This window comes from Podarcis filfolensis (assembly GCF_964270895.1).
Source record: "Podarcis filfolensis genome assembly, chromosome: 17".
Lineage (NCBI taxonomy): Eukaryota > Metazoa > Chordata > Lepidosauria > Squamata > Lacertidae > Podarcis > Podarcis filfolensis.
The window spans coordinates 30,411,361-30,436,013 of record NC_139621.1 but is presented as its reverse complement, the minus strand read 5'-3'; the positions used below and the strand labels follow the sequence as shown (position 1 = coordinate 30,436,013).

The following is a 24,653-nucleotide window of genomic DNA, read 5'->3' as shown; positions in this document are numbered from 1 at the left end:
ACTGTAGTTCAAGGCGGTTAAAGTGAAACAAACCACAATGCCAGATTGATCTGGTATGTTAGGCTATCTTTATTGAGATTTGTTTATCCACTCTCATAAAGGGAGGCATTTCTGCACAGTATAGTTTCATAACCCAGGCTTTTATGGTTTAGCATTATGTGCAAACATGGCCAGTTCTTAGTAGTAGTTTTTTAAATTAAAAAAAATTTATTTATAGACTGTGACTAATGTACTGCATATGATGTCTTGCAAGATAGCATATTTAACTAAAGAATAAGGATCTCCACCCAGAAGAGCATATTTTGACAGTCGTGTTGGCAATAGAGGAAGGAATAGGGGGAATGGATGTTTAATGTATTTGGTGGGCTTTTATATAGAGCATACACAATAAAAAATAAAACTGCTTGTTCAGTAAATTGCACTGTAGTGAAAGAAATAGCAGAGCTGGTGTGACTAAGAGTTCAGTTAATGACGTCTCCATATTGCTATTCTTCATAAGTAGCATTGTTAATGACCTTGTTTATTGAAAACTGTCTAAATTACCCTTTCACCCCCCACTCTGTGTTAGCCTTTCAGTGTCATGACTCTGTCAAGGCAGTGCTGGGGGAAGTGCTGTTGCTTACATAAGATGCACTCTGCTAGAAACAGAGTGGCTCTGTTTCTTGCACTTCTACATCTAGCGTCTTTCAAGGACATTAAATGTGCTTGAAGATGACTAATCCCCCCCCCCCTGCCCCCAGTACTTGGTTTTCTGTTGAGGGTAATATTCATGAAAAGCATTTAGAATATAATAATGTCCTATACCTCTCTGTCACTGTTCCACCTTTTCCTCCCAAACAGCTCTCCCTTTATCTGGGAGAGGTATAGTCTGAAACCAGAGGGAGAGAAAAGTAACAGCTTATGTTTGGTGGGCCTACAACCTTTCATCTGCAAGAGAGGCCTACAAAAAGACCCTTTCCCTTGAACTGTGAAGGGAAACAGCACAGATTTCTCTCGCATTAAGGATGAAGAACTTTCTTTGTGACGTCAGCAGTTGCTACATTAATCTCTACTTTCGGTGTGGATCTGTATTTAGCAATCAACATAAGTAAAGAAAGAAAATCATTCATAAAAAATTATTTTGAAAAAGAAAGAGACATTGACTTCCTGGTGGGGATTGGTTGTACTGGGCTTTTCTCTGAATAATGTGACAGTGTGGGTGGACTACAGTTTAATGGGACTGAAAAAAGGGGTATGCAGCTGCAGTAAAGCAAAGATGAAGCAGAAGAAATTGACCCAGAGAGTGAAATGACGTGGGGGTATGCCAAATAAAGACAGATCAAAGCTATCAAGGAAAAGAAGTTGATTTGTTCCTTTACCCATTCTTTTGGCTATATCCCAAGTTGGATCTACATTTCCATAGGCATTCCCACCATTTGGTAGACATCTTGCTAGTTAATATATGGCATAAAACATTTGTGCTCATTTTGTGTCACTTTTACGTCAAAAATGCAGAGAACTTATTCACAGAAATTGTGAATATGCTTTGTCCACAACATGCCTGAAATGGAATGGAAGCTAGCTCATTTACTGCTTGAACTAAGCAAACCAGTTTGTTGGGGCTTTGTTACCAGCACTTCATCTGTACTCTCTATTTCAACCATCCTGTTATTCACCACTGAGAAGCAAGCTGTACTTCAGCAGGTTTAACTTGCATCTTCAAAGATTTTGTGCTACTAATATCTTAACTCTCAAATTCCTACAAATTAAAGAGTGGCGTGTGAAATGAGATGAACTTCCTCTTCAGCGGAAACAAGTTAAGAATATTGAATTATGAGATAAACGAGCCATAGAGCCTTGGCTTAATGATGGGGGGTGGGGGTGGAGGGAGGATCATAGTCTCTGAGGATTCCATCACACTCACCAGGCTTCCTGTCCTGTTGAACTCCAATTTCGAAAGTTAAATCTTATCCCCCTCACCCAAAGCAAGCCTTTCCTGCTTCCCGCCATTCTCCTACCTGACTTGTTCTAGATGTTCTCAAAAGGATGGTTGTGGTCCATGAGGAGCCTTTTTGAGGCAATTCAGAGTTTTATGACTGCCATGACAACTGTAGAGCTGTCCCAACATATCATTGGCTAATCACATTTTTGCATATCACACTTTGGATCTCATGCTCTAGAGCAGAAAGATGGTGATCTATGTTTGAAGAGTGATGTGTGCAGTCTGAACCAGAAAAGAGTACACAGGGCAATGAGGTCAGTACAACTCTGACCTGCACGCTGCTACAGTATACAAACATATCTGCAGATTTAAGGTTGTACTTTTCTCATGTACATTCCATATAAACTGCAGGTATAAGCTCCTAATGGATCTACATTCATCTATTCTAGAAATGAGAGTGACAGACAGAGCTGTAGCACTGATATCAGGGTGGGGAACCTTTGGCCTTCCAGATGTTGTTGAGCAAGAGCTCCTGTTATCCCTGACTGGTGCCATGCTGGCTGGTTCCCCACCCTTGACATATATGGCAGCTCTTTATATTCCCATGCGACTGACTTAAATAGGAGTGTACAAATGAGTACTCATCAGTTCTTTTGACACTGCTAACATCATTGGCTCCCAATTCCTTGTTTGTCCTGCAACACAATTCTTAAGAAGTTGCAGTAGATGTGAGACCATAAGCCTTTAATATAGATTTTAACATTAATTAATTATCATTACAAGCTATGTACTTAGGGAAAGTCAGTTATCAGAGGCATTATATTTAACTGTGAGTGTTCCAATTTGTGTAATTTGAGAGTACTGTAATGTCAGAAGTTTTCCTTTCAGATAATAAGAGTATATACTAAATTCATTTTTGAAGATGGATCTGCCAAACCAATTTCTAAGAGACTTCTAGGCATAGAGAATATTCTGGATGAATCTTTTACCAGAAATGCTTCATAACAGATTATTTGGTCTCTATACAATGGATTTTGTATTTCTTAGTTATTCTTAATTGCAGCCTGGCACAAAGCTATACTTGATACAATAATTCATTCATTGTGAGTTACATTAATCTCATAGTAGGAACTTCCATAACTTTGAAGAATAGATGTTTTTAGAACAAAGAAAACAAACAGCAAAAACTGAATTTGAATCCTTCCACAGCATAATGAAACAGAAAAATACAGAACATGTTTTCAGAGCATTGTAAAAAATGTAAGCAAAAAAGATCCCCTCCCAACAATGATTTAAAAAGTTGTGATTTAAAAGCATTATGAACTGTTACACTATATCCAAATTATTCTTCCTTCTGCTCCTCCAAACAGGTGCCACAGAAAAAACTTAGTCAAGAGGCAGGTGAGACTGTTCAAGTGAAGGAGAGTGTCCAAGGGATTGACATGCTTCTAGATCAGTAGCATAATTTGCTATTTCAAAATCAAGCAGTACTGGGGGGGAACCTGCAAGCGTAAAAAGGCATGACAGCAGGAAGGTAGGTGTTAGACTAAATTCCAAATACGTGTGGCGGAGTGCACTATCACGCTATGAGAAAGAAATTAAAGGTGGAATACATTTGGTGCTGTTGTACTCACAGAAGGGCCTTTCATAGAATCTGGTTGGAAGGGACCCTGGGAATCATCTAGTCCAGAGCTTTCCAAAATTTTCATGCTGGGGACACACTTTTTGGACATGTATCATTTTGCGACACAGTAATTCAGTTTTACTAGCAAACTGGAGGTTAAACTAACCCCTTATCAGCCTCGGGAGGAGTGTAGGGAACGTTTGCACGACACACCTACACACTGCAGCCGACACACAGTTTGGAAAGCTCTGATCTAGTCTAACCCCCTGCAATGCAGGAATATGCAGTTGTCCCATATGGGAATCAAACTTGCAACCTTGGCATTATCAGCACCACACTCTATCCAGCCGAGCTATCCTGGTGGATGCCGCCTCTGATGGAAGAGGAGGGAATTCAGGCATGAAGGTAAATCAGCAAATTCACCTCCCCTCCTCTTCCATTAGGAGAACTGTCCTCTAGATGAAATATTCTTCTGTGAGCACAAAGTATCCAGTTGAATTCCACCCTAAATATTTTAAGGGCCTGTAACCCAAAGTACCCAGCTGCAGCAAGGGCTTCCGGCTTCATCTCTTAGCTCTTTCTAGATAGGAGCCACACTCTGATCAATGACTTGTGCAGAAAAAACTGTGAGTAGGCTCCTCTGTGGGTAAGTAGTTCTTAGTGGTGTTATACACACTGAAAGTAAATTTTGCAGGTGTGAGTGAAGTGTAGGACTGATTTTTATGTCTGAAAAAGGATGCCTCTACTTCCAAAAGCTCAGGAAATGCACTGTTATAAACCTTAATAAAGAAAGTGAAGGTGAGTTATCTAGCATTAAGTATGAACAGGCAAAGGAACCAAAAATGTTTTTAAGTTGTAATTCCGTAGCAGATCTAGTCAGCCAGTGTGTGGACTTTCAAATAAAATGAGACTTAGTTACAAAAACAAGAATGAAACAAACCCCACAAGTCAGTAAATACAAGTAAAATAAATATGCTCAGTTAAAGCACCCTAGGGCACCAGAAAACTTTGTGATGCAAGTATTTCAGAAAACTGCAGTAGAGGACTTTAGGAAATGTTCCATTCATTCAGTTATATAAGTTGTCATTCGTGTCAGTTTGGCTTTCCTCCGATGAAATGGTGTGTGCTAGAACACACCCAATATTTCCCTTCAACTGTGCATTGGTAATTGTGGGCAAGGATCTTGTAATTGAGAAATTCTAGGACTTCATAGAAACATGAGAGGGCTTAATGGTGGTTAATGAAAGCAAGAAAATCTTCAAATAAAGTAGCTTTTTTAAAAAAGAGGGGCTGCAAAAACATTGTGATAAGTAATATAGGAACCATAAGACATAAATTAATGTTCTAGAACTTTTGGATGAAAGTAAATATATAACATATAATTGAGACATACAACTCATAAATGTCAATAATAATAATAAACTTATGAAAGCTTTGTTGGAGTTGACAATCGTGATATCTATTCCAGACAGCCAAATAGAAATGAAATGAATAATATTATTAAGTAATAGCGTAATATTTTATTTAAAAACTATAGATGATGGTAAGAGACATTGCTAACTATTATTCTGCTTTTGTTTTTTCAGTGATCCAACGTACTTTGATGAAAACTGGTTAAACAGAATCAAAACTGAAGTAGGGGACAACTGGAGACTGAAGGTATTTTCATAGTTTAACTCTGATTTTAACTTTCAGTATACAAAGTATTGCAGTTATACGTGTGTGTGCATTTTATGAATTTTATGTTGCCTTTTCCAGAGTTTCAGAGTAGGTTATGGAATAATACTGATTTTACCTAACGGGTCCCGTCAGCAAAAGCCTTGCTGAAGGACTTCTGCTTGCACAATGGGACCCTCTGCACCCAACTGACATGAGATCAAGCCAAAATAAATATATAGGGTAGTATTCAGAGACGTTTTATGCAGTGTAAACCCCTTGAAATTAATGAAAAGGATTGGGCTAGGTCCATTAATTTCAGTAGGCCCGCTTTGAGTAAAAATTTGTTCAATATCATCCATAATACCGAAATCTTTCTTCTTATGTATAGGTGTGGGGTTTTTTTAATCCCAGTGTACCCCTACCTACTCTATGCTGATTCAGAAGTGAAGTGTTAATGGAACAAAAATTCTGAATTCTTTTGGGAGATCATGAGTTGAGAGGAAAGTAGCACGGTAAAGGGAGTTCTGTTGGACCACATGGAAACTAAGAGACCCTCAGCTAATATCCCTGTATGCCATATGCCTCTGAACTTTCAATGTTTGCATGAAATCAGAGACTTTCATGCCTAATAGCTTTATTGACTTTGCTCATCAACCATGCTGGCATCATATTGGCCCTGGGGTACCTTTCCTTATAGTATACATTCTAGCGAAGTTTTTGTAATTGTGGTTTTGAATAACCCCCAAGGATTCTGGAGAGATTTGACCCTCTTGACTTTTCTTTTCAGCTTCCTTTTTACCAATCCTTCATTTTCAGGAAGTTTCCATTTTGGAAATAAAATGTGATTGTGTGAACTTTCTTGACAATTGTCCACTTACATATATGTTAAATTTGATAGCACTGTGGTCACGGCTCCCAGTCAGTTCAACAGCCAAAACTCTCTTCTCTTACTACCCCAAAATGTACAGCTGGCCCCAAATTGCCAGCCTGGAGGCAGGAACATGCATGGAGGAAGTGGAGGTTGTGGTTTCATGACTTGCTTGGTGGGGTGGCCTGTCCCACTGCTCTCCACTCCTTCTTCCACGTGCCATATTCATCATACCAGTTGCTGATGAGGAGTCTACACTACAGGCCAAAAGACTGAATTAATCCTCTTTATGTTTGCAGTTCATGTTTGCAGAAGGCAAAGGCTTAAAATTCTTTCCATTGGAGTCTTTTTCAGTCTAACCTGCTGATCTGGAGGTAAAATGGGAGCTTTTGCCTTGAATCCCAGATTCCTCTTGGCTAGTAAAAATCAGAGGGGAGGAACTGCTACACCTTACTCTCATTATTCCACATTTGTTGATTTTCAAGTCTCAAGAGCTTTTGCTGAAATCTTTGCTTCTTGGTGGTACTGTTGTCAGGGGGAAATGAAATATTACGAATTACCTTTTTAAATTTGATTGAGTATAATCTGGCCTTGTGGTGATTCATGGATGAGAAAAACAGAATCCTTGACAGTTCTTATTTACTTGCACAAATGGCTTTGTCCTTGTAAGACTTATGAATGTAAAAAGTTGAGAAACAATTGCATTGATGGTGGAAATACTTTTTTCTACCCATCTGTTCCCAAATGAAAATGTTCTAGTACACATAGATGCATGCATTCCTTATGTATACCGAAGATTAAAAACTTGCCCCTCTTACATATCTGAGGAGGTAGAAGATGGGAAATTTCACAGGAAAGTTCAAGAGAATTGTATGGAATTTTCAACACATGAATAAATTTTCTAAACAGTTAAGGTGCTGCTGCTGCATTTTGATTCCTGAAAGATATTTGAAAACAAGAGCCGTTGAGACCCATAGCCAAAATATCTGCAATGATTTCAGGGTTGAGGCAACTTGAACACTTCTCCATGCATTAGCAGCCGCTCCATATGTGGCCAGTGTTCTCAGGAAGACATATCAAAGATTTGCATTCAGCCGGGGGTCTTACAGCCTTCCATATTTCTTAACAGTAGGATACACAGTAGAATCATGGAAGCAGTATTGTCAGTGGGTCACCCCAGGTTGTCTAAATCTGTCTCGGAATTCACACTGCAGGCTTAGGCAGCAGCATTGAAACCCAAGCTGCATTATTTCTTATGTACACAGTTGCTTGCAAGGAATGGTTGGGTGGCTTTCCCTTTGGGGGAAATGGCAGAGAACAAAAACTAAGATGTTTCAGTACAGCCAAAATGTTCTGCCTGCAACTATTTGAAATGATACTTCAGTATTTCAAAAATAAGATATGGTTGATGGTAATATGGAGCAACCAATAGCATGCCAACAGAAGAGTAAAAGATAAACTGCCCCAATGACTGCTTTGTGCACCATCAGGGACATTAAATACTTTGCTCTTCTTGGGTGGAATTCTGTTATGATCTTCTGGCACTCAAGACTGTATCCTATGTTGGTACCATTTACTCCCCAACCCCTTGTGTTCCATTTAGAAATAACTTGTCTAGATAATTGAGGTGTTTTTTTTTAAAGAAGCATAGCTCCTTTTAAAGAAGGATAGCTCCGTCGGTAGAGCATGAGACTCTTAATCTCAGAGTCGTGGGTTTGAGCCCCACATTGGGCAACAGATTCCTGTATTGCAGGAGGTTGGACTAGATGACAATCATGGCCCCTTCCAACTCTACAATTCTGTGATTCTATTATCTATCATCTGACAAAGCAAGCATTGTGCATGATCCAGATATACATTTCTGATAATCAGTTTATATAATTTTCTCAGTTAATTATTTCTTCCCATTGAACTGCGCTCCTTAAATTCTGTCTAATTCAAAAAGTTTGGTAATGAATCTTAACTTCTTCTGTTTACGCTATAATTTATCTGCCCAATAAAGTTTTTCACTTCAAGTATTATGCTGATTTGCACAATCATTTCAAGCATTTTATTATAGTACTGGCACATGGTATTGAATCCATTCTCGTGGGTCCTGATTCTTGCCTAGGGTATAATTTTTGGCATTGCCCATTTAAAGAATTTGAGAACGAGAGCAAGCCTAAGTATTGATTTTTATTGCCTAATGAGGAAATCTAAATTATTTGGGAGCTTGTGGTCTTGATAACCTGAAAACAAGATGTCAAAATGCCATCCAGCTTTTAAAATTTAATGGCATTTTGACATCTTGCTATCAACTTAAAAGGACCGCACGGTCCAAAGAGTTTCAGAAGTGGGGTAGAAGAATGAACATACTTGTTTCAAGCCTGTCTAATGGCTCTGTTGTGTGTAAGAACTTGTTTCTGTCCTCCCAACCCCCAACTCCTGTTGCGTTGATGCTGCTTTTGAAACTCTGCCAATTTGGACAAGCAGATACTGCCAAGAAAGGGCTCAGAAACCCTGCTGTGTGCACAGTGTTCCCAGTGTGGCCCAAAAAGAAATCATTATATTTGCGAAGCACCATGGGGGTATAAGGCTGAGCCCCCAAACTCTTTGGTGTAGGTAGTTGCTATATCTATTTGCTTTCCCGTCCCTTTGAATATGGGCAGAGAAAATCTATAAATGAGAAATAAAATTAATTGCAAAATCTTGATTTGATGATTGGCTGCTTTAGGCCGAAAAAAATCTTAACGATTGGCTGTTTTAGGCAGAAATGGCTTTTGGCTAGAAAGATTAATTCTTGTAGACAGCAACGTAAGATTGTGCTTCGGTGTGGCCTACTCTCACAGTTTCTTAGTATGCAATTTTTTTCTTCCTTTTTTTAAAAGGTGAGCAATCTGAAGAAAATTTTAAAAGGAATTTTGGATTACAATCATGAGGTAAGGTCTTTTGTTTGCTTATACAAACTGATTTTTGCACTTCATTCTCCTTTCAACTTGTTGTGCTTCATTTTCATTATTCTGTTTGTGTAACAGGTAAATAAGGATTACTAAAGATAAAAGTATAGCTCTTTAATTCAGAAAACTGATCCTTTATAAATATTTTAGGCAATCTTTCCCTAAATTTGTAATTTACAGAAAAGGAATTGCACACACTCACTCCCCCCCGTATGCTGTCCATTGTTTAAGTACCTCCTATTAAGCTGATGAGTGCTTCCTCTTTTTCTTAGAGCAATTAAAATAGATACTTTAGGAAATCTGTCGATAAAACCACAAAGGCTAAGCTTTATTATCTCAGCAATAGCTATGCCTTCCCATCAGTAGCAAAATTCAAATTTATTTTGGAAAGATAGGGAACATTAAGTGTTTGGCATTAATTGATTTTGTAGACAGCTTTGTAGTATTAATAAAAAAAAAGTCCTTAATGCAATTCTAGGAGAGCCTCTCACTTCAGAAAATTTCTTTCTGCTTTCTATTTTCACAAAGAGAAACAATCTACAACAAATAAATTTAAGAACATTTACCGTATTTTTCGTCCTATAGGGCGCACCGGCCCATAGGACGCACCTCCTTTTGGGGGGGGGAATAAAAAAATATATATATATTCCCTCCCCCCCAGCTGCGGCTGCCGCCCCAAGCCTTGCGCACACCTGCCCGAAGCACGGGGAGCCCTCCGGAGGGCGCTCCGTGATTCGGGCTGCAGGCTGCTGCCCGCAAGCCTTGTGAGCCTATGGGGCGAATGCAGGCTTTCGCTGAAGCCTGGAGAGCGAGAGGCATCGGTGCGCACTGACCCCTCTCGCTCTCCAGGCTTCAGGAAGCTATCCGCAAGCCTTGCAAGCCCGTAGGGAGTTCCCGCGGGCGCGCGAGGCTTGCGGACACCCGCCCGAAGCACGGGGAGCCCTCCGGAGGGCGCCCCGTGCTTCGGGCTGCAGGCTGCTACAGGCTTGCAAGGCTTGCGGATAGCTTCCTGAAGCCTGGAGAGCGAGAGGGGTCGGTGCGCACCGATGCCTCTCGCTCTCCAGGCTTCAGCGAAAGCCTGCATTCGCCCATAGGACACACACACATTTCCCCTTCATTTTTGGAGGGGAAAAAGTGCATCCTATGGGGCGAAAAATACGGTAAGTATGCCACTATTTTGGACAAATAATAATAATTACCCATGTAGGTTGCTTTGAGTTGCCATGACAAAAAAGCAACCAGTAAATGTAAACAACAACAACAACAACAACAAATATTTATGGAGCAAAGTGTTTGAACGTTGGTGGCTCAAGAGACTTGTTAAAAGTCAGCTGTAGCTTAGAAGAGATACTGTGCTGTTTAAATAAGAGAAGACTGTTCTCACGGAAAGAGTGGACTAGTTGGTTCAATGTGCATGTGCGTCTAGACCAAATGAGCCGCCCACGTCATGGGTCATATACCACAGCATGACTAAAATTAAATTTTCCCCAGCATCTTGGCAGAATGGGTTGCTGAATGAAATTAGCAGGCAAGGGAAGGGTTTTCTTGTTCCTGCCTTCAGTTTTTCTCCACTATAGATAAACCCCTTCTGTACTGTTGGTTAGTACCTTTTTGGCTCAGACCTGCATCTGAAGCTCTGGTGTCCTTGAGATATGGAGGCTTGCCAAGTTCAAGAGATGTGCCCTCTCCCTATACTGTTCACCATGTCTGCATCTTTGTATTTTCACAGATTTTGGGGCAACAGATCAATGATTTTATCCTTCCTGATGTCAACTTGATTGGGGAGCATTCGGAAGTTGCTGAGCTTGGAAGGATGCTTCAACTTATTTTGGGCTGTGCTGTAAACTGTGAACAAAAACAAGGTCAGTTAAACTTTGGTGGGAAGGGTGCATCATTCAAAGTGGACACACAAACAACTTTTCTTGTTTTGTTTAACAATATTTATACATTATCTAATAAAAACAAAAACCCTTTTAAGTGGTTTACATAAAGTAACATAAAATACCTGTTAGAAAATATCAATAAAATTAACAGACTTCAAACATATGTAGACATAATAAAATGATCAAAATATAGATAAAATCAACAGGTTGTGTTTTTTTTTTATAAAAAAATGCATAATAAAACTTCATGTTTGAGTAGGCTTGCCTAAGCAGCAAGGTTTTCAGCAAGCATTGAAAACCATTCTCCTGCCTCATTTATGTTTATAAACAAAAAACTTATCTTTACAATATGATAGATGGAAGCTTTGAATACTGCAAAAGCACAGAGCTATTTATCCTTTTGATTGTTGTAAGTATGGATGATTACGTGCTCAAATTTCTCTCTTACAGAGTATATCCAGACCATCATGATGATGGAGGAGTCTGTTCAACATGTTGTCATGACAGCCATTCAGGAGGTAAGGAGTTGGATGATGGTAAATGGAAGGCTGAGACAGCAGTTTCTTATAACTGCTTCTTTCAGTTTAGCAGAACGAAGTAATTTAACAGAAAAGGGCATGGTATGTAAAAATGAGAAATATTGTCACCCTCTGATAGCAAAATAAAATTTCTAATGTATATTGAATATTTAATAAACTATTCCACTTTTCTTTAAATCTAGAAGATATAACCTTCTGGATACCAATACTAGGTTCCCTTCTTGTCTTTCCTTCCCTGTGGTTCCCACAACAATTTAGAACTACTAGTTTAGTTTGCAGTAGAAGATTTGGCGATTGAACTTCATTTCCAGTAAGGGTAACTAGGCTCACTGAGTCTGTAATTCAGTGCACACATACCTGGAAGTAAATCCCACTGAATTCTATGGGACTTTCTTCTGAGTAGGTATGCATAGGATTATGCTGCGGTAATCATTAAATGTTATTTGAACATTGTTTTTAAAACTGGATGACTAGTTTTCAGGTTAATTGTAATTGGATTTGATAGCACTATTTGCAGTATGCTAGCATAAAGGTGAATTAAGTAGTATTGGAATAAATTAGAAAACCAATGATCCACTTGAACCAAAGTTAAGCACTTTTAAGTCCCCTTAATTTAAGAGAGCATGTTTAAAAAATTGTTTAAATTAATAGGGATGAAAAGTGTTTTGATGTAGGTTGGATTGTGTCCCAGATTTCAGTTTAGCAGCTTAAGGAATGCTAGAAACTGATATGCTCTAATTGAAGGGAAGTGAAGGGAAGTCATTTCAGCTTTCTGTTTTAATGTTGCAAGTGGTGCAATTGAGAATGATGTAAATGTTGATTTGGATACTTCATAGGGCGGTGTGTTAGGCAATGTTTTCTTTGAACCCTGCTGCTTCTGAAAGATCATTCGATTTATGAATTTAAGTGGAGTTATTTTTTCAACCACTGCTGCGTATTGGTAGCTCTGTATATGGCATGAAACAGGATTCATAGCTGGTTGGTCAACACTGAGCAGGTTTTTCTGGGCGAGGCAGGTAATTTTATTGAATGTCTTACCAGCCTTAAAGCAAATTAATCCATATGAAACAGCTACATTCCTACTAAAACATCATCCGACATTCTTAGAGAAAATGAACAGCTTAGTAAGCTGCCCTGTGACTCCTGGAGACAAAAGACGGACTCTAGGAGTGCTTCCACACTTGCAGAAAAGGGCTCTACTCTAGTGCACTGCTTTTCTGCAATTAGCTGGAAGTAGAATTTCAGCAAAGGTTTGACATAAAAATTAATATTCCACTGTATATTCCAGCAGTGCCCTTCCCTATCCTTCTGAAATGTCTGCTTGCAGGCTCCATTCAACAAAGGTCCTTTCAAATGCCAGTTGAAAAGTTTCCTGTTTGCAAGTTTCAGCCTTTGTTTTTCACTTCCTCTTGATCGCATCTGGGAATTAGTTATGAGTAGACTTTGATTTGCACCTTGAATAGTCTCTCTCAATTGCTCCAGTGTCAGTTTCCCCTGTCAGGGTTTGTGTGGCTTTATTTATTGATTTCCTAACATTTTTCTTCGTACTGTTTTGCCCCTAAAAATATAATAAATTGTGAGAGGAAACAGTAAAACAAGAATATAAATCAAATCAGTAATTAAAACCTTCTACCTTTTCACAAGGAAAAAAACCATCATTGGAGTAATTTCAAGAGGGTTTTCATCATTAATCTCCAAGCCCAGAGCATGGAATAGTATAAAAGAGGAAAATTGCAAAGAAGAACGGTGGGATTCATTGTAGCACTAAGTCTCTTGCAAAGGATGGCAATTGTAAAGAAAACAGCATGGAAGCAGTCTAGGTACTATGAAGCTAAGTCACCTTGGCCCTGAAGAGAGCATTCACTAATTATACAGTAACTACTTTTACTGGCTCTGGCTTTTGTCCAGCATGAGTGCAATGTTGATAACAAGCACATGCATAACAGGTGAGGGAAAGTCAGTGCACTGCACTTTCAGTGTTGGACCCTTTATAGCAGGAGTGGGGAATCTGTGATTCTCTAGATGTTGGACTGTGTTGCCCATAATCCCTATTGGCTATGCTGTCTAGGGCTGATGGCTTTTGTCCAACAATGTCTGGAGGGTCACAGGTTCCCCATCTCTTCTTTATAGCACTTGAGGTTCTTCTGCAGTCAACAGGGAAGGTACTAAAACCATTCTGGTGTAGAACAGTATGCTTACTTTCCAACATTGTGTTTTTAAATTGTTCTTTAAGATGCTCATTCCTCTAGACCCCAGAATTTAAAATGTTTGGAACTTTCTGGGATCCAGGAAATCTAGGGAAAGCCTTAAGGTAAAGAAAGAAGGCAGACACAATTCTGAAAACTACTGAAGAAGAATTATTATTATTATTAAAACACACACTTGAAAGTACATTGAGCAGGAAAAGCAGAGACCATTGCTGTGATGGAAAGCTTTATACCATACCTGAAACTCATCAGGCATCACATTTTTTAGATTGCTTCAATAAATGACAAGCAACAAATGGCAAACTAACAATGGATCATGCGTGAGTCCCTCAGACAAAATTTGTAAGTGTCTAGACTAGAAATCTAGGTGTAATTCAGCCACTTATTTGAATATTGCACAAAATGCCAAGTAATATCCTTGATGGTACTGTATATAGTAAAGTATAATATTTATATTAAAAATAAACTACTGAATATACTACTCCTCAAAGAAGTGAACTTTCATGCCATTTGTAAGGCATTGGGTAGGATCCTTGGTCTGTTGATGGGGTTATAAGTCTTTTCCTTCACCCTCTATGGTAACAGAGTATCCTGAACCTTGGGGAGGTGCTTTTGTTCGAACATCTAGATAGGGGCTGAGGGCCATGGCACACTCAAAAGGTGGTGTTCTTGATAAGTTGCCCCTATTTGATGTTTGTCATAGGGGCTATCCTTTACTCAGGAGCGACCCCCGTTGAGCAGCCAGCAGGTGGGCTGGCTGGTTTAGGAAGTACCCAATGCCTGACATCTCACATCTATAGTCAATTAAGTTGTGTCCTGTTTTTATTCCAAGATGGTGTATTGTGGTTCTTCCCCTTCATGGCACACAATTAATATTAATATTAAAACTACAATACTGCTCAGAGAAGTGAATTTTCTGCCATTGGCACACTTCATTCACGTGGTGACCTCAGCTTAGTTTAAAATGCACATGATCTCCAACAATAACAATGTCTTATATACATTTTCATCTGTTACAGACCTGTCCTGATCATAAACACTAAGGTTCTGTTTGCTTCTGCAGTTTTTCATACAACCCGGTCCTAATGTTCATTATATCCCATGAACTGGCACTGTATGAGCTGTGGCCCAGGTGCTCATTTTGCAAGATCAAAGGGGGGAAAGACATCCAAGCATCCTAGCCTTCCGTTTCCCCTTTATCCTTTACCATTGGAGCTGGTCATTTTTGTGTGTGGGCGCTTTTACACATACCCATTCACATACTGAGTTGTCCAGCTGCACCTGCTAGCAGAAGCTGACAACCTGGCTCTTCCACAACCTTGGATATGGTCTGATTTATGATCACGCCTCAAGATAATCTCTGCTTTTGATCACGACACAGCATAAAACTAAGAACGTGAATAAGGGCATACAGTTGCAGGCCCAGTTAGGAAATCTCGGTGTTGATAATAGAACAAAAAAAAACTCCTTGCCCATTCCGTTCTAGGAGTGAGAAGTGTTCTGTCTGGTAAATGTACAGAACAAAGATAACTTTGGAATAGCAAGGGACTATAAAGTAACAAGGAATGTGACAGCCTTAGACACATAGACACAGCCTAACAAAAAGGTCTCTTCCCCATACCCAAACCCGCTCTCCAAGCAATGATGCAAAAGCGTATTTATTCTTGTGAAATCAACTAGTAAAAGTAAGTTATTTTCCTGATTGCTTGCTTCTGGCTTTCTTTTTTGGGTATATATCTACAAACTCCAAAGTTTCTGAACATTTTAGACTGCCCTGTTTATTAAACGAATAAAAATAAATCTTTTGCTTTTTCTAATCCAGTGTAATCTAATTGCAGTTGATGAGTAAAGAATCTCCAGTCTCTGCTGGAAATGATGCTTACGTTGATCTTGACCGTCAGGTACCTAATGCCAGATGTTTTCTTTCTTTCTTTTTATTAGTGGAACTCAGTATGCAATTTTCTTGGCATATTGTAAATGGGTACAGCTTGGGGGTTTTTTGTTTTGCTTTTTTGAATTTGTATCTTTTAAAAAAAATCAAAGTTAGCAGCACACAACAAATCTGAATCTAATTGTATATAAGCATTATGTGTAGAAACCTGGATGTGAGCCATTTTATTTATAGAATATGGGTGAACGCTGCAACAATTTTAGAAGGAATTGGTAGCTCAGTTAGTAGAGCACATCCTTCGCTGGCAGAATGTCCCAGATTCAATCTGGGATGATTCTACTTTAAAGAGGATCGAGTATCAGGTAAAAAGAAAGGCCTCTGCCTGATACAGTTTTGGACTAGATAGACAAGTTGTGTGACCTGATGTAAAGTGGCTTGGTATGTTCCTAAATAACCCAGCACACTGTCTCTCCTAGTAAGGATAGAATATCTCCTAGTAAGGATAGGGGTCTATGCAGGTTTTACCTTTAATGTCTATTCCTTGTGTTTTGTTTCCCAGTCTTTTGTGTTGTGTGAAAAAAAGTTAAAGCAAACAATATTCATTTCATGCAACTATAAAGAAAAGTGGTTTTTTAAAAGCTTTATTAACTTTGCGTGGTAATGTTTTTCTGTAGCGTTCTTAATGTACAGATTGTAGGGCTCAGTGTGAATATGTAAAATACTTCTATTTCTTGTTTACATATAATTAGTGGTCTAACCATGATAGTAGTTGCCCTTTTAAGATGCTGTAACTATGCAAGTTGTTACAGTGGTGCATTGTAATTCCAAAAAATCGTTTGTGTATACGTCTGGTGCTTTCAGACATTTCTCTGCAGCATCTCATAGCCCAAAAGAAGCAAGGCTTTGTCAGTTTTTTGCCTTTCTGTGGGAGATTTTGCAGAGAAATGATTAAAAAATAAAACTAAGCTGTGCCTTGCATGCCTAGTTTCTTTTACTGTACATGAATGACTTCTTTGGATCACAGCCTTAGAAAATTATTGCATCGTAATCTTTTTAGCAAATGGAAATATATTGTGTTTTAAAAAATACAGTTGAAGAAAACAACAGAAGAACTAAATGAAGCCTTAGCAACCAAAGAAGAAATTTCCCAGAGATGCCATGAACTTGATATGCAGGTAAGCAGACTATTGCACAGTAAATGTAAAATAAGATTTTCGGCATTATAAATCTCAACCTGTAGGAAATAAAATATTTTTGTATAACATATTACAGATATAATTGTATATTTAAAGTGCATTTCATGATTGTGTGTCTTGATTTGAGCATTGTCAACTATGATTTGACATGGAGTGACTGGGGCAACCCTGTCAAATGGGTGGCATATAAATAATAAAATTATTATTGTTGGCTTTACATGAAGCAGACTCAAGCTTGTGTGCTCACATCCCACTTCCCTTGTGCTCTCCCTGACTTCTCCTTTCATAGCAAACCAGTCTGCTCAGTTTAGGTATTGCAGCAAATCATTCTCTGTTGCAAAAGAAGAAGTTGGGGAGGAGGGAATATGTGATCTGAACCATGTCTGTGGTGTTCCCATCTGTCCACCCATTACTAGTAGCTTACAGTCCATACCAGTGAATATATTTTAGCCAACTAAGTTTTGTTCAGAGTAGACACACTTAAAACAATGGACCTATGCTAGTTATGTTCATTATTTTCAGTGCATCTACTCAGAGTATGACTAACATTGGATACAACCATATATATTGTTGGTTCACTTGTATTTGAAGTTGCATTTACTTTCCTTATTGATAAAAGAATTTATCTATCCTCTTCCTGCCTTTGTAAGGCACTATTATTATTTTTCTTCCTTCGTACTCAATTGGTTGTCCCATAGTTGAACTGTTTCAACCCCTGTTTGAGTTGCTAAGTGGGCATAGAGTTATCTTTGGTGTATGCTATGAGAATTACACACATGTACCCTGAAACGATTTCCACCTGATTTTATTGTTAAATATGTAGTTTGACCCTGCACCTCTACGTTAGTTTTTAAGACTTACTAGTGGCACCATCATTTGCTTTTAGCTGTACATTTGTCTGTTGTTGTGTTTTGGTAATAGGTTGCTACACTGCAAGAAGAGAAGAGTAGTTTGCTAGCAGAGAACCAGGTCTTGATGGAACGCCTAAATCAGTCTGATTCCATAGAAGATCCCAACAGCCCAGCAGGCCGTAGACATCTGCAGCTACAGACACAGTTAGAGCAACTCCAAGAGGAAACTTTCAGGTGAGAATTGCATGGTGGTGCAAAGTCCCAGCAGCCACCATGTATTGGAAGATAATGAATTCAGTCCAACTATATTAACTTGTTCAGTTATATTTTAATAACTTCACATTAGGTCATGAGTGGGGAATGTTTTTGGCCTGGCAAGCCAGATCCCTATCTGTCCTCACCTCCCATTCACCAGCTTTGACAGGTGGGTGGGATGATCCACCTTTGAACCATCTGATATCCCACCACCTAAAGTCCTCTGCACAAGGGACTTATGAAATAGGGAACACAATGGTTTTTTTTTCCTTTCATTTGTTTTAGATCACAGATCATGAAAACTTCCACAGTGGCACATAGTGGCACATAATTTTGACAACGAAAGCAATTGAAATGTTCACTGAAAGCTTACTATGAATGTTGCATTGAGAACTAGCACAATTTCACTTTCTAAACTGAAGAAATTAAAGTTGATCAGAAATTCACTTGTATTCCCTCCCATTTGTTAAATTAGGCTGGGCAACTTTCAGACTACAGGCCTAATTAGGTCCAGCGCAGTCCTGATTTCTCCTGCAACCTTCTCCAAACCATACCCACCTGTCTCAGACCTGCCATTATTATGTAATTTGTTGAAAGGTGGAGGGGGCACAGCTTCCAGTGCATAGTGGGGAGCCGTAAAATACACTTCTGATTGTACCTTGGCAGGGGAATCTTGCTGAGAGCAAGAGAGCTGGGATAGACCACCACTGATCTCCCTGTGCAAAATTCTGTAGCCAGTTGATTGCAGCAGAAAAGTTTTTTGGGCTTGGCTGCACTACTGAATTCCCCATGGGACCGATTCTTAAAGGGCCTTGCAAAGACATGAGCAGGACACTTTGAAAGCCCCTTGCTCCTTGCAAAGAGTCCTGCTCAGCTCTTTGAAGCCCCAGTAATCAGTGGCATTTCAAAGCACCGTGCAGGGCTCTTTGCAAGGAGTGCCCCACCCACCTCTCATCTGTTCTCTGGCAGGGTGAAGGGGGAGGCAAGGATCTGGCCTGCTGACCAGCTACAGTTCCCTACTCCTGTGCTAGATGGAAGTTTATCAGCTGGATGTGGGCCACAGAGCAAGACCCCAGTATCTCTTTCCTCACTTTAAAGAAAGAAAACTATTTTAAATGCCTGCATGTGAGAGAAAGAAATTCCACATTTTCATGTTATGCTGCTCTGTTTCAGTTTTGTGTGCAGCTTGGCCGAATATGCTGTGTAACTGTGAGGTTTTTACTACAAGATGGCAGTTCCTGATGCAAATAGATCAATTTATATGGCAAAATATATTTTGGGTTTCGGGGTCACTGGAGGATAGAGCTTGAATGAGGCAACTCTGGCACACTATTTTTGGATTTTCAGCCACCGTAATCTAAGCTTCTTTTTTTAAAGAAACAAACAACTCAGTTGTGTCCTATCTATGTTTCTTTGTTTTCAGGTTGCAAAAGAGGAAAATTTGAATCCTGCCTAGGAGCTGCTAAGCATTTTGTGTGTGTTGCCTTGTTTATTTGTTTATTGAAATGAAATCTGTTGTGGTTTACAGATTAGAAGCAGCAAAGGATGATTATCGAATTCGTTGTGAAGAGTTGGAAAAGGAAATTGTAGACTTGCGGCAACAAAATGAAGAATTAACAAACCTGGCTGAAGAAGCTCAGTCTCTGAAGGACGAAATGGATGTATTAAGGTAAGCCAGTTCTCTGCCCATAAGAATGTGTATTTCTTCATGGGGCTGATTCTCTAGAACAAAGTTCAGTGATACATTCTATACACAGTTTTCTAATGGATGTACGTTGCCGGTTCTGAATAAGCTACACTGGCTTCCTGTCCGTTACTGAGACAATTCAGTGTGCTGGTTTTAAACTTTAAAGCCCTAAATGGCTTAGGAACAGCCTACCTAACAGCTTGCCTCTGTCTGTATGACTCCCTCAACATTTAAGATCTGCCTCAATGTCCTCCCAGCATCTGAACTAAGGCTGCTGGTGTGATAACTGAGACAGGGCATATTCAGATGTGTCTTTTGCTTCTAGAATTCCCAGAGAGATTGCCTGGTGCAATCATTGCCTTCCTTTTCTGCCAGGTGAAAATATCTCTGTTTGCCCCTTTCTTTTTGATTTCTTGATTTTATATTATGCTGGAATTCTGTTGTTATTTTGTAGTATGCTTATTTTATTAATAATGCTTTCTAAGAGCTTCGGCCGAGTAGCAGCTAATAAACGCTTACATTAAAACACATGCAGTAAAGGTTTTCCACCTATGGAATCTGTGCAACATCCCTCCCTCCAGGCATTCATCTGACAAAGTGGACAAGTTAGAAGGCCAGGTGGAATCATACAAAAAGAAGTTGGAAGATCTTGGAGATCTACGGCGGCAAGTGAAGCTCTTGGAAGAGAAGAACACAATGTACATGCAAAACACTGTCAGCTTAGAAGAAGAGTTGAGGAAAGCCAATGCAGCCCGCAGTCAGCTGGAAACGTACAAGAGACAGGTGAGCACAGGAGGGACTGAAATTGGAGCTACTACATTTCCTATTACTTGTAAATCGCTTTATGCCAGTCACCTTACAATTTCTTCTGTTCCTCAGCCAAGCTAGTGACCAAAAAATCCCTCATGCAGTTTTTCACAGAAATGCTTTGAAACACTATTCCAAATTCCATAAAATCCATATGATATTTTGGATTGAGAGTTGGACTTGGACTAGGGATGATTAGGTTTATATTCCCACAGCTACAAAACTCACTTGGCGACTGCTATTTTTAAAGGATCAAGTCTTAGAAGTGAACTTAGAAATAGTGGTGAATTTGTTAACAAGTAAAAACTAGAAGAAAAGCAATCCCTGTCATTAAACATGTGTTTGATAGAATCTGGTCAACTATAATTATGATTAAAATGGCACATTTTAGATGAGTGTGTAATGAACAGCCAATAGTTTTTCAAACGACGGTCATTATTTATAATGTTTTGAAATTATAAATATAAAATATAATGCCTTTTGTTGTAATTATATTCTTTTGTACAAACGTTTTCAGTTGAATCAATATTTTAATTGTTTTAAAAGTAAAATGGGGAAGGGAGTTAGAATGGGTTATTTATAGGGCACTTGGGGCCCATGGTCCAAAAAAAGGCTTCCAATTTGCCACATTTTGGTTTAGTTTTATCCTTCGTTGCAAAATCATCCACCTGATATTTCTCCATGTATCTGAGGAAACAACAGCTTTGTCTTTCGTAAGAGTCCCTGATAGGGCAGAACAAATATTGCATTTATTTTATATATCTGGTATAATAACCAGAAAAGCAAGTCATACTCTGAGACAGTGTGTTAAAGAGAGTGTATTGAGATTCAGCTGCATTAACGTAGCTGTGTTATGGAGTAAGTTGTGAGATATCAGTAGCAGGTCTGCTTACATCTTTGGGTAATTCATTCTGCAGGAGACAGCAGCTGGACACCAGTTTCATTTCCATGAATACTTGCTTCTCCATATCTACTGATATTACCACCAGTAAAACAACAGATTGAGTACTAATTGTATTTATCTCAGTTTAGCAATTTCAGTATTTGAAAATGGAAGGCAGCTATGATTGCCATTGAGTGAAAATCGACCATTGATACAGCTCCCTTATCAGCTGGTTCGTTTCAATGAATCATTCTAAAGTTTACCAGTTTAGGGTGTGATATAAAGCTAATCTGCACTTAACTGAAATCAGAAGCAAAAATTTCTGAACTTGTCGTTACTGCACCCGAGGAAGATTGCAGCGGGGAGTGCACAAGTCCAAGACTCACCTGGGCTCATTCTTGTAACAATAAACATTTTTTTATTGTTGCAAATGAACGTGCCATTGGCTCTTACGATGATTCATACATTTTTGTGTTATTGGTGATGTGATCCCTTCTTGCTCTTACAGGTAGTTGAACTCCAGAATAGATTGTCTGAAGAATCCAAGAAAGCAGACAAATTAGAATTTGAGTACAAGATGCTGAAAGAAAAAGTAGACAGTCTGCAAAAAGAAAAAGATGTATGTATCTAAATGTTGCTTTTTCATCCTTGATAGAAGCAACTTTATTAACTCTTATCTCTTAAAAGAGTTGGTTTTTGATGTTGTCCCCTTATAAATCCTAGGTTAAATGTCTTTTTCTGTGCTGTAATGTAGTAGATTTCCGGAGTGCTTCTAAAAGCCTCTTCCAGCTCTTCTATTGGTTTCCCGCTTCTTTATCTTTGTCTACCTTCTTTGACCTCCTCTCCCACTCTAAGTCTCCATGACAGTTCCTAGTAACTTCTTTTAACTACTGCAACTGATCATGTTGTCTCACTTTCTGCGTGGTTTTCTACAAGGCTCCATCGCTGTTTCACATGTCAGTTCATATGTAATGCCAAACCATGGTTTACCCTGTCTATGGGTTGAGCTTGCATGCTGTTCCCTCTCTCACTCCACAGTTTATTTGTGTGTTTAGAGAGCCTGTGGAAGCCATGGTTTGCCATAAACCAAATAACTTAGCAGTTCAGACAGGGATTGGGACGAAAGAGCATTGTGAGCACAGGGCTCTTTCTTGTTGGCATAAAACCATAGCTTGGAGTTACATGTCAACCAACCCATGGTGTCTGTTGGTGCTTGCATTTTCATCTGTGGTTTTAGGTTTATGCAAATAATTCCCAGATCTACTTTCTCGTACCTGTCTTTTTGTCTTCCATGTGATTGTTTGACCTATGATGTTTCCTTCTGGATGTGGGTATCTCCCATCTCAGATTTAATGTGGTGAAAATTGAAATGTTCACTGTCTACCTTAATCTTTCCCTATCCTATGCTTTTCCATCACTGTTTGTGATGCATTTATCTTTCTTGTTTACCAGAACTATAGTTAGTTAGCTCATCTCTGCATTCTTTTTGACACACTTTCAGGCAATGCCCCAGAGCTGACATTTTCTCCTGCCACTTTCACTATCCTTTAAAAACTTCAGAATACCTTTCACAAAACATCCTATCACTAAGGTCATTGTACTCTTCTATTTAAATCTGCTTCTATACTTCGATTCTCTGTCGACAAAGTGCATAAAATAAACTTGAAAAAGCTTTCAGTGTGCAGGGAGAAAATGGATTTGGCTGTAACACCAGAGCCAGCTCAGCTGTCATCAACACTACTTTTCCCTTCTTCAGTTGATATACATGAGTAGTTGCACAACTTTAGGTAGAAAAGCCCTTATTTCATTAACTAGAGCAGGCTCTGTGGAGAAAGGGAGGTTTGTCTGTACATCAACATCTTGCTCTTGGTCTACTCGTTAAAAACCTGGGTCACTTTCCATCTTCATCTCTTTGGCTTGGCACAAGTTTACCCTTTCCTGCTGCACATATTTTCTCCCAACATCTGTGTTTGTTGCTTTTCCTCCCTGCTATTGTCTGTCTCGTCCTTGCCTTCCCTGTGCTTGGAGGCACACCTCTGTCTCTCCAGCCTAATGCTGTCTCTCCTTCCTCCCACAATTGCAACTGCTGTGTCAAAGCCTTATCTTGGTTCTTGCTTCATCGTTGTCTGCTTCCTAGGTAGAAATTAAATCTCTTTTCAACGTATTTCAGCATGATTCCTTTTTTGTTGTTTATTGTTGAGGGCCCTGCTGCCACCATAGTGTAGGCCTGACTGGGCCATTTCTGAACCTACATACCATTCATACATTGAAAACATAAAACGTATATTAATTTCAGGTTCTAAAGGGCCAAGCATTCTAGAGCAGTGGCTGTCTAGCTTTTTACATTCAAATACATTATGAAGTACATGTTAGAACACTGAGATGTGGCTGAAAATGGCAGCCCCTTGCCAAGTCTCTTCCCCAGCCCTTCAACCCTCCCTCCACTAACAATTAGTTCAACTTGTCTGGCCCTGACGCTGTTATGTTGTGCATTTTGCTGCATCCCTCCATTTCATAGGTTGACAGCGGGCAAGGAAATGCACATTGTAATGATGTTGGAACACCGACAAAAATTGAACTAGTTGCTATAGAACTCTTGGTTTTGGCAACAACCCCTCGTTCAATGTAAAAGAGGGTTTGACTGGAGGTGGCGGACTGTTGGGACAGTGTGTGCAAACATTCAATTAATATATAGCAGGGGGAGGTCTTTGTCTTCTTTCTGTTTAGTAGATGGATACGGCCAGCTCTAAACTGCTAGGCACACAGGCATTATTGCTCTGGGGGGTCACAAGGAGTTAATGCCTTTCTGCTTTAAAGCAATGCTGCTGATTTCCCCCAAAAAGTCCCCCCAAAAGTGGCATGGGGAATATATCAGATACTTCTTCACTGCATTACCTTGCCTGTTTTCCTTCCCCATAACTTTCTGGAATTGCTAATACAATTTTCCAGTTAGTGCAAGGAACTATTTGACAGTTGGCACTGGCATTTTTCCTCTGCTGTTCAAAGCCCTGCATGATGTTGATGGGTTTGAGATTCCACAAGTCTGTGGAGTCTGGATATATTTACCTACTGCATAATAGGCCCTTTCAGAAGACAAACTAGCAGATATTTCATTTCATTTCTTTTAGTTTTGCTTTGAAGTTCTTCACATGGAAGACTTTTTTTGGATACATAGATGATTAAAATCCTGACATGCAATGGTAGCCATTTTAGCAGTGCTTCATGAGTTGGCTTGTAGAATTGTCACATATTTATCTATGTTTTCCTTTCTATGTAGCGGTTAAGAACGGAGAGAGATTCCCTGAAAGAAACCATTGAAGAGATTCGATGTGTACAAGCACAAGAGGGGCAGCTTACTACTTCAGGTAAAGAAAATCAAGATTATGAGATTTCACCTAAAACATCATGTAGAGAGTGTGGTGTGTGAAATACAAGATTTTGTTGTG

The 24,653-nt window shown here is 39.3% G+C and overlaps 1 protein-coding gene across 1 annotated transcript in view; it reads left to right on the top strand.

Moving 5' to 3' along the window:
* The window catches only part of HOOK3 (hook microtubule tethering protein 3), a 56,249-nt gene that overhangs the window by 11,360 nt on the left and 20,236 nt on the right, over positions 1-24,653 (top strand). The window contains exons 3-13 of the mRNA XM_083593274.1: positions 5,132-5,204; positions 8,940-8,990; positions 10,738-10,870; positions 11,342-11,409; positions 15,476-15,538; positions 16,620-16,703; positions 17,646-17,809; positions 19,359-19,499; positions 20,099-20,300; positions 21,716-21,826; positions 24,485-24,572. Of these exons, the coding sequence (XP_083449400.1) occupies positions 5,132-5,204; positions 8,940-8,990; positions 10,738-10,870; positions 11,342-11,409; positions 15,476-15,538; positions 16,620-16,703; positions 17,646-17,809; positions 19,359-19,499; positions 20,099-20,300; positions 21,716-21,826; positions 24,485-24,572 (1,178 nt within the window). The remainder of the gene's footprint in view (positions 1-5,131; positions 5,205-8,939; positions 8,991-10,737; positions 10,871-11,341; positions 11,410-15,475; positions 15,539-16,619; positions 16,704-17,645; positions 17,810-19,358; positions 19,500-20,098; positions 20,301-21,715; positions 21,827-24,484; positions 24,573-24,653) is intronic.